The 10904-nt window shown below is 37.1% G+C and overlaps 1 protein-coding gene across 1 annotated transcript; it reads right to left on the bottom strand.

Annotated features, from left to right (window-relative positions):
* Positions 1–1006: 1006 nt before the first annotated feature.
* On the bottom strand, positions 1007–2350 carry LOC102661978 (protein MAIN-LIKE 1-like). Its single transcript, XM_006589923.1, has 5 exons — positions 2206–2350; positions 1950–2116; positions 1473–1836; positions 1177–1364; positions 1007–1075 (listed from the first exon to the last, which is right to left on the bottom strand). The coding sequence occupies exons 1-5, from the start codon at positions 2348–2350 to the stop codon at positions 1007–1009; spliced, it is 933 nt and encodes a 310-aa protein (XP_006589986.1).
* Between the last annotated feature and the right edge of the window lie 8554 nt (positions 2351–10904).

Raw genomic sequence — 10904 nt, 5'->3', positions numbered from 1 at the left:
AGAAATGTAGGATTTTTCAGCCCTTGTATTTTAGGGCACCTAGACTAGTTTTTGTATTAGGGGTAATTTTGTAATTTCAAATTCATTAAGTGAATATTTTATGTGTGTGTTGAGAAATAAATTTAATTGAATTGGGAGAAGCCCAATCCAATTAAATTTTAGAGGGGGAGGTGAGCATTTGCTTGCTACACCCCATTGCCACATCATATAGTCACACTTTGTGCATGTCTTTCATGCTTTACATGCCTCATGACACCTAAGCACACTTAGTGGAGAATCTTGGACTTGATCTTGGATTAGAGGGCTGAACCATAGCTAAAATTTACTAATCATAATTAGTGAAATTTTGGCTCCAAAATTTGGCTCCACAAATTCAATTTCAAATTCAAGTGAAATTTTTTCCTTCCAATTTTGTGTAACACTTAGGCTATAAATAGAGGTCATCTGTGTGCATTTTTGGAACTTTGATCATTTGAAAGTTAAACTTCAGATTTCAGACTTCTTTTAGAGCACAAAATTTCGTGCTCTTCTCTTCCTCCACCTTCATTCATCTCCTTCTTCCTCCAAGCTCTTATCCATGACCTCCTATGGTGGTGAGCTTCTTCTAGACTCATCTTCTCCTTGAAGTGGCGTCTCCTCTCTCTCTTCCTTTCTCCATTCCGCTGCCATTTATCTTCCAAGAAGCAAAGGAATCCATTGATGAAGAAGATCCAAGGCCTACAAGCTCCAATGGAGCTACACCATGAATCTACAAACTCTATAGGAATACTTTGGACGTATCCGAATTGGCGCATGACTCTCTCTTGTCGGTGTCTGACGGCAACGGGCCCCATCATAGCTAACCGGAAAAGCATGAAATCAAATCAAACTCCTGAACGGGTTGATGCTCCCCATAAGGCATCCAGCAAACATGAGGAATCTTGAGTCGATCTAGACGCTGCCTGTACGTGGATGTAGATATGGACTTCAAAGTAGCCTTCGTAGCAATCCATCGACATGCACGTGGTTACAGGTCATCGTAGTCCGGATCAGCCATAGACTCCGCAACTGACGGAAAGTGCTCATATATCCAACACTACAAAGATTACATGAAAATGGTACAAATTTCAATTGAACATCTTAAATACCTTTTTTAAAACATTGTTCTAATTAACTTATGAAAAAAATATTAATTACCTGTAAGAGAGTGATGTAACCAGCAAGCTGTCGGCCGCCACTCCTACAAGCATCATTCAAATGATCGTACATATGCACTAGGGCGGCAACTCCCCATGCATAGCTTCCAGTCTGACTGAAGTCACGCAAAGCGTCTAAGAAAACAACATGAACATGGGTTGCACTCTTGTTAGCAAAATGAGTGCAACCTAAAAGATGAAGAACATAGGCACAAGCTGTAGCAGTCCAATGTTCGGCCTGACATCTGCTCTAATATATATCTCATAGGGAAGATAGGCGTACGTATGGTCCATGACACTGTGTTGTCTTGGCCTTGGCTTCCTCTTCGGAGACCTCTAGTAACTCCACCAACATCAACACAGCCTCGTCGACGTGCAGAGGCTCGAAGGTATGGAAGGCGCCAACAATGGGAAGATGAAGCAGAGATGCCACATCATCCAGGGTGATGCTAACCTCCCCCGCAGGAAGATGGAAACTACTAGTTTCCCTATGCCACCTCTCCACGAACGCGGATATAAGTCCTTGATCGCTAGTGTCTACTGAACATGCGATCAAAGGACTTAATCTTGTGGCAGCAACTAGGCCCTCAATTTCAGGAGCAGGCCTACCAAATTTCAGCACTTTCCTCCTGTGGGAGGATAACTTCAATTCAGGACGTTCCTAAATTGAAGTATAAAGGAACAGACACTTTATTAACATAATGATTTAAAGGAACACAAATTTCAATAATAACAGATACTTAAAAAATAAGTTAACTTCAAAATTATAAATACCTCTCTATTCCATACGCTAACTACAACATGGTCAACATACTCCGTAAGCACTGATGGGTCACGCGACCCACCTGGAAATCCCTTAGCTTCATCACCAGCGTCTGCACCAGATGCATGTACGTCTGCAGCTACCACAGGCTCATCCTCGACACCAGGTGCATTGTTTGCTTTAGAGCAACCAATGTTAACACCACTGCAGCAATGTTCTCAGCCTCCACAACCTCCTTCTCCGTCTCCTTGACAACTCTAATCAAACCCCTTGTGATGCCCTTGAGACAGAAACCACTCCTTTTCATTTCCTCATGTAGCTTTTTTTCCATTTCCCAATCCAAACCCTCCAAGCAGACAAACTCTATTAACTTATCATACTCATCAACGCTTGGGCGAACACGATATACCATTTTGTTAGCAAGTTGCCATCCTAAAAAAATACAAATTGTATATGTTTAGCAAATTCATCACAATGTAATTAATAGCCTACATACTTATCTAAAATATGTCGTTCGGTATGCCAATGAAATTCTCCATAACTACTTATAGGATAAGTAATTAAAAAAGAAAGAAGATTGAGTTCCTCATATCCCTTAAAATCAACTTATGCGCTTAAGGTTTTCACTTAACCCATGGTTTGGCTTCAGGTATGCGCTTAATTAAAGTCATTTGGCTTTAGGTTTTCCACTGAAGTCAAAAGTAATACAAACTAAACAAATTTCAAACCAATATCAACATGTTCATGTTGAAACAAATCAAACAGTACAATACAAACCAAACAATGTAGCATAATCAAATTTCAAAGCAATAACAACATCATCAAACAATTATAGCATAATTTGAAACTTATTTCATTAATCATTTGTATTCTACTTCAGCCTAAAACCCTCAAAATTAACCCTAAACCCTAATAAAAAACATTTTTCATAAACTAAAACCCATTTGACATTTTTTAAAATTAAAATAGGGTAATACAGATCAAGTTGATCTGTGAGAAGCTTACAGATCAACTTGATCCGCATGAAGCATACGGGTTAAGTTGATCCGTATGCTTCCTACGGATCAACTTCATCCGTGAGAAGCATACGGATCAAGTTGATTCGTATGCAGCTTATTTCATCCATAAACCAAAACACATTACAGATCAACTAAATCTTATTGCGGATCATCAAAATCCTAACCTATCTACTACGGATCAACTAAATCCCTACAAACTACACTACACCAGCAAAAATGGAAGCAGAAACGCAAACGACACAACAAAAAGGAGAAGAGGCTTACCTCGACGGTCGACAGTGGAGCAGCGTAATGCACGTCCTCAATGCCAAAAGAGAAGAACCTCCAAAGCACCATGAACACGCCAACACAGACAACAAACGCAAGAAGGAGATAAAAAGGGGGCGGGTTGAAGAAGAAGAAGGGGCTGAAGATAAAGGGGCACTCGCAGTTGCGGAAGAAGAAGAGGCTGGGTGCACAAAAGTTTTTAAAAAAAGGCCAGGGGTACTTTAGATTGTTATCATTAAGTGCTGGGTGCACCAACAATAATGCTGGGTGCACCTAGCATCACCCACAACATGAAGGGTGATGCTAGGTGCACCCAGCAATAATGCTGGTGCACCCAGCATTTATTGTGAAAGGCCGAAAATAACCCTGGCCTTAATTTAAAATATTTTGGTGCACCCAGCACCATTTTATGCCTCCGTATTACAGCACAATGAGCTTCCATTTGTGCCGCCACCAATCTTCTTCCCTTCCCTCCGTTTGCGTCGCCGCTATTCTTCTTCCCTTATGTCAGTGTCATTTGGGCTTTGATCCTTCTTTTCCTCCGTCGGCATTGTGTACGTGCTCCACCGTCGAGGTAAGCTCATTCTCCCCTTTAATGGTTGTCGATTGCGTTGATTGTTTTTAGTTTGTTATGGATGTAGTTGATCCGCAATTATTTGTAGGAAATAGGTTTAGGCTTACAGATGAAGTATTTTGTAGGATTGTACATATGGATCAAGTTGATCTGTATGAGGTTTAGGGATCAAGTTGATCCGCAAGCCTCATACGGATCAACTTAATCCGTATGAAGCTTACAGATGAACTTGATCTGTAAGCTTCATACGGATCAACTTGATTCGTATGAGGTTTAGGGATCAAGATGATCTGCAAGCCTCATACGAATCAACTTGATCTGCAAGACTCATACGAATCAACTTGATCCGAATGAGGCTTACAGATCAACATCATCCGTAAGCTTCATACGGATCAAGTTGATTCGTATGAGACTTGCAGATCAAGTTCATTCGTAAGCTTCATACGGATCAACGTATGAGGCTTGCAGATCAACTTGATCCGTAAGCCTCATACATATCAACTTGATCCGTATGTACATTTTAAAAAAAAAACTATAAATGAGTATTATTTTGTTTTAAAAAATGTTTGTTATTAGGATTTAGGGTTAATGTTGATGGTTTAGGGTTATTGATGATTGTTTAGTATTAGTGTTGAGGATTTTTATTGTATTATGTTTGATTTCTTTGAACTAGTTGATATTGGTTTAAGATATTTTAGTTTACTAAGTTAGTATCGCCTTAAAAATCGTACATATGACTGACTTACGAGTTACAAGTAATAAACATCTATGAAATTACAAAACTACCCCTGATACAAAAACTAGTCTAGGTGCCCTAAAATACAAGGGCTGAAAAATCCTACATTTCTAGGGTACCTTACCTATATTATGGAGCCCCAAATACAAGGCTAAAAAATAATGAAACCTTAATCTAATATGTATAAAGATAAGTGAACTCATACTTAGCCCATGGGCCCGAAATCTACCCTAAGGTTTATGAGAATCCTAGGGCCATCTCTTGCATCTCTGGCCCAATCTTCTTGGAGTCTTCTATCCAATGCCCTTGTGGGATAGGATTGCATCATTCCCTCCCCCTTGAAAAGGAATTGATCTCAAATCCCGAGGTTCTTGAAACTCTGGGATTTTTTCCTCAACACCTGTAAAAAGAACAAAAATATATGTATTAATGGTGTTTGGTATGTTGAAGTAAGGTAAGGTCTGAAAACCCATTTCCTGGGCATCTTCCCATGAAGGAGCATGGTTCCTCACCAACTCAATGAGTGGTGCTACAAGTATAGAAAAATATGGGACAAACCTTTTGTAAAAGTTTGTTAAGTCATGGAAGCCCCAAATTTTTCTTATACTTGGTGGAGTGGGTCACTCAGGAATGAACTTTATTCTCTTAGGGTTCATGGGAACCCCTTGATCACTATTTAAAAAATTAAGAAAAGCAATGCAAGAAAATGTACCTTTTTTTGTATTTTGGTGTTGATTATTCCTACAAAAAAGTATGACAAACCTAAGGTGTCCCATATGAGTACCTAAGTTTGTATTGAATCCCTATGTACACAAATCATGAAGATGTTAGGTCACGAGTGATTTTACAAGAGTGTTGCACCACTCAAAACATTTATCATACCACCTATTTTAGGGATTTGGTGCCAAATAATACCTATTTTGGGAACCAACAAAGCACAAGGATTTAAGCTCTTGTGAATCAAACCCTCTTCCAACAACTCCTTTACTTGAGGAATAAACTTAAGTCTAAGAGGTGTGACAATGCTAACAAGTGTCTTTTTACAAAGGAGAAAATGCGGAGGTTGTCTAATAGGGGAAATTTCTTTAATATTTGTCTTTATTTCAAAATGTCTTTCCTTCTTAGCTAACCTCTTGGAGGAGACACTTATCTCCTTACACTCCTCCTTAACCATTATAGGTTGTCCTTCTTCTTGGGGGTAGATCTCTTCACTAGATTCTTCCGCTTTTGCTTCTTCACTTTCACTAAAGGAAGGTGAAGTAGTAGCCTTATCTTGGCTACTATAAATTACTTGGCCCCTCATAATCATGGTTTTCTTGGTGGGGCATTAAGAAGTAATGTGTCCTCTTCCAAGACATTTAAAGCACTTCATGGAGCTAGTCTTCTCTTGCATACTAGCCTTAAGGGGTTGTTTTTCTATTGTCTTCCCCTTATCATATTTGGGCTTAGAAGTTGTCTCCCCTAAGATGCCTTGACCTTGGTCTTTCTTTGGATAAGAGTGAGAGCAATAAGATTTTGAAGTATACTTCCTTTTAAGTTGTTGCTTTACCCTAATTTCTCAATCTAAGTTAGCCTCTACATTGTCCTTTCCATGGAAGTATGGGAGGTTAATGTTAGCCTCTTGAGGCTTTCTTTCCTTTTCTCTCCTATGGGAGTGAGGTCTAAGATGTGACCTATGCCTTCCTTCATAATAGTCACGAAGTTCTTCACTTAGGCTCTTGCAAGAGTTATGACTACTATAGGAGGCATGTTTTTCCTTTCTTAACTCTTTCAGTATTTTTCTTCTTCCCTTATTTGTTCCCTCTCATCTTGATTTATTTTTACCCTCCCTGTTCCTTTTTCTTTTCTTTCTAGTTTTTCTTTCCATAACTTGAGGGAACTCAACTCATCTAAGATTCTAGATAAAGGGTCCCTATGACTAGAACCCTCACCATTAACACAAGTGAATGATGACTCATGTTGGTTCCTAAGTTGTGGTTCTTTCTTGTCGGGGGTTTGTAAAAAAGGTAAAAGCTAAGGTCCCAAAAGAACTCAAGATAAGCGTGATGAGAAAGAAGAAAATATTGTGCAATAACAAGATAAACTAGGTGTGGCTAGTAAAGAAAATAAACTATGAAAGTAAGCAAGAAATTAAAGTGAAAAAAATGTAAACTAGGCGGATCCAAAGAGTGTTTAGATGACCTCATTTAAGGTTCCCAACAAAACACTCACTATCCTAAGGAAAAATTGCCTAAAATTATTACACACAAATGGAAGTAGGGTGACCTATTGGTGGCTTCCAACTTGCTTCCAATGAAAGACCTTTTTTAAAAAAAATTTGAAAGCAATGAAGGTAAGTAAATTCTCAATTAAAAAAATTACAAAAAGGTCCTCAATTTGGGTGGTTGTTCTCTCTGTGGTGATTCACTAAATTTCGAGTGCTTCTTAGTCCAATAGCTCTTAAGGTGGTTGGCCCCTTGCTTCTTGACTCAAATTCATCAAGGGATGGCACCAATCCTCTTTTCCAATTCCCTATTGTTGGATCAAGTGGCCTTGGAATAATTAAGAAGGGGGGATTGAATTAATTATTAATGAACCTTTACTAATTAAAAATCTATTATTCTTAATGTTACTAAATTCAATTAGGCTTTTACTATAATTTTAAGAAAGTAAAGAACAGAAATAGAAACTTGACCAAAAGTAAAAGCGATAATTAAAGTGCACAGTGGAAATTAAAGAGTATAGGGAAGAAGAAGACAAACACAAGAATTTATACTGGTTAGGCAACAACCCGTGCCTACATCCAGTCCCCAAGCGACCTGTGGTCCTTGAGATTTCTTTTCAACCTTGTAAAAGCTTTTACAAGCAAAGATCCATAAGGGATGTACCCTCCCTTGTTCTCTTTGAACAACCAAGTGGATGTACCCTCCACTTGAACTGATCCACAAGAGATGTACCCTATCTTGTTCTCAGTTACAACAACCCAAGTAAATGTACCCTCTACTTGTACCACAAAGGATGTACCCTCCAATGTGTTAAGACAAAGTTCTCAGGCGGTTAGTCTTTTGAAACTTTGTGAAGGGGAAACAAAAGATATCTCAGGCAGTTAGTCCTTTGAAATTTTTTGTTTAAGGGAAAGGGAAGAATCAAAAGAATTCTCAGACTGTGTCGTTTTGAATTCTTTGAAAAGGGAGAAGGGAGACACAAAAGAATTCAGGTGGTTAGTCCTTTGTTCTTTTGGAAAAGGGAGAAGAGAGACACAAAAAGAATTTAGGCGGTTAGTCCTTGTCGAATTCTTTTTGGCAAAGGGAGAAGAAAATGAAAAAGATGAATAGCACACTTTTGTTTTCTGTGAAAGAACAAGGTTTGGAAACCAGAAAACATAGAAAGCTTTTGGCAAAGGAAGAAGAAGAAGAAGAAGTTCAAAGATATGTTCAAAAGTTATTTTAAAATTCAAGTTAAGGTCTTGCTTTTATAGACTCTTCATGTCTGGTCAAGAAAACCATTGGAAGAGTTATATCCTTGAGAAAAAATCTGAAAACTATTGGAAGAGTTACATCTCTTGACTTTTTATTCAAAACTTGTCACTGGTAATCGATTACCAAAACCATGTAATCGATTACACAAAGCCTTTTATGAAAAGATGTGATTCTTCACAATTGAATTTGAATTTCAACGTTCAGATACACTAGTAATTGATTACCAATATATTGTAATCGATTACACCATTTAAAAAACAATTGAAACATTGCAAATTCAGTTAAAAGCTTTTGAAATCAAACTTTGCCACTGGTAATCGATTATAGGAAACTGGTAATCGATTACCAGAGAGTAAAAACTCTGGTAACTTAGAAAATTTTGAGAAAAACTCTTTTGAAAAACAAAATTGTGCTATGTTTGTTTTTTGAAAAATCTTTTCAATACTTCCCTTGTGAAGTCTTCTTGATTTATTCTCTTGAATCTTGAATTCATCTTCTCTTGAATTTTGAAATCAAACTTCTCTTGATTCTTGAATCTTCTTGATTTCTTCTCATGAAACTTGAAATTAATCTTGATCTTGAACTTGTTGACTCAATCTTGAAATCATTCTTTGGGCTTCTTGTCATCATCTTTGTCATCATCAAAACTACTTGAATCAACTTGATTTGTCATCATGTAGCTTTCTTCTACAATCTCCCCTTTTTTGATGATGACAAACCTGAAATCAAGGAACACATACACATTCTTTTTCCTAGTCGATCACTAACTTAATTGTCCATATTCTCTCCCTTTTTTTTGAGTTTAAGCTTCACTTGAAATTCAATTACTTAATTATATGAGTTCTTGATTTAATCCCTATTTTCTCTCCCCCTTTGGCATCAACAAAAAGCCAAAGTGCGTAAGACATACATGATTTTAAAAAAAAAATCATCCACATAGCATCCATTGTAAATCAATCATAAAAGATTCTAAACTAATCATGAAGCAAGACATGAATAAACCAAATTAAAATATAAACCACATAATCATATAACATAATTCATAAATGTTCAGTCATACTAAGAAAATATTAAAAGAAATACTAAATGTTCAAATGTGATAATAATATAGCCAAATACACTACTAGAAATCAAAGTACTAATAATACTAAAGATTAATAAAGTCTAAGACGATGGTGGTGGTGGTGGTTGTGGTAGATCAAAGCATGTGCAGATGTAAGTGACATCTCCTTCAACCTTGGTGATCCTTGAGTCCATCTCATCGAATTGCATGTCCACTTGTAATTCCAAAGCATCAGACCTTTCACCAACATAAGTTTGAAGACCATCGAACCTGTCCAAAATCCTTTGAAGAAGAGAGGAATCTTCTCCAACTAGTAAGTTTCCTTCATCATCAATGGGTTGAGCACCCTTTTTTACCCAAGAGCCATCATGCTCTTTGTGGTAACCAAAAGATGCAATCACAGCAACATCGATCAAGAAGGATCTCTTGATTGGAACATAAGGTTCAGAATCAAGAGGGATGTTAAAGTGTTGAAGGAAAAGAGTGACTAGGTGTGGATATGGAAATGGAGCATTTAATCGCAATGCCTTATGTATGCGATATCGGACTAAGTGTGCCCAATCAATTTGTTGGCCGGTATGAAAAGCCCACATGACAATAAGATCTTCTTCAGAAACCTGTGCAAGGTTTGAAGATCTTGGAAGTAAAATACGCACAATGAGATAATGAAGCATGCGGCTTTCAAAAGCCAATGATCCGGCAAGTAGCCTTCCGGTCATATCTGCTTGGTTGGTGCAAACCAACCGACGGGCATCATGTACAGAGAAATCAAATTTCCAATCATCATTTAGTGCACCTTCAAATGGTACACCCTCACTAGATAATTGGGTCAAGTCATAGAATAGGGATTGGTCAATGACCATTTTTATCCCATAAACCTCAGAAATCAAAGTGCTTTTTTGAATTTCGAGGTTAGAATAGAAAGCTTTAACTAATTCAGAATAAACATGCAATTTTAAAGACATGAAAGGAATGAGGTTTAAGTTCTGAAAATGCATGAATGAATTCAAAAATCTCATTGGAAAAGAAATCCATGTCAATGAATTTTGAATCAATAATGGAACGAGAAGAGAAAATATTTGTGTACAGTATCCGTTGTTCTTCTGATGAGAACAATGAGGAAGAGCAAATGGAGGAAGGAATATGCGTTTCCTGAGCCTCGGAATGTCGTTGGCTTCAACTTGAAGATCCCTTGCGCTTCTTTGATGGTTCCTCCATTTGAGGAAGTTATTTGAAATTTCAATCGGTTGAAGTGAAAGAGAATGAAAAAAGATGAAGTTTGGGCTTTCTGGGGAGTAATTTGGACAAGAAATGAGTGAATTATGGCAAAAAGAAGAATTGGGAACGAGGGTTTCGCGAGAGAAGAGGTGGTTTCTGATTTCTGATTCGAAATCTGAATATATATAGGTGCAGGGACGCGTTGTAATTGATTACAACATTAGGTAATCGATTACACCCTTCTTAACTGCCTGTAATCGATTACACTATTGTAGTAATCGATTACCAGAGAACATTTCAGCCAAAACTAAATGATGAAAGACTCTTAAGGGAAAAAGGATTTGAATGAAAGTCAAAATACTTTTTTAAAAAATATATATAATATTAACTTTTTGAAAACATTTTATGAAAGAACCTTAAGCAAGTAATTCACATATCACATTCAAAATCATGCATAATTATTAAAAAAAATCATTGTATATATTCAATTATATCAAAATAATTAACACAAGTATTGAAGAATAATGATCATAGACATTATCAAATATTTAAAAAGAAACTTCATGCTTTGAGAAAGAAAATTAACTCAATCAAAAACATATAAACACATACTCACAATTTCAATCAATCA

Source organism: Glycine max, chromosome 10 (assembly GCF_000004515.6).
Source record: "Glycine max cultivar Williams 82 chromosome 10, Glycine_max_v4.0, whole genome shotgun sequence".
NCBI lineage: Eukaryota > Viridiplantae > Streptophyta > Magnoliopsida > Fabales > Fabaceae > Glycine > Glycine max.
The sequence above is the reverse complement of the archived record's forward strand: the minus strand, read 5'-3'. Positions and strand labels throughout refer to the sequence as shown.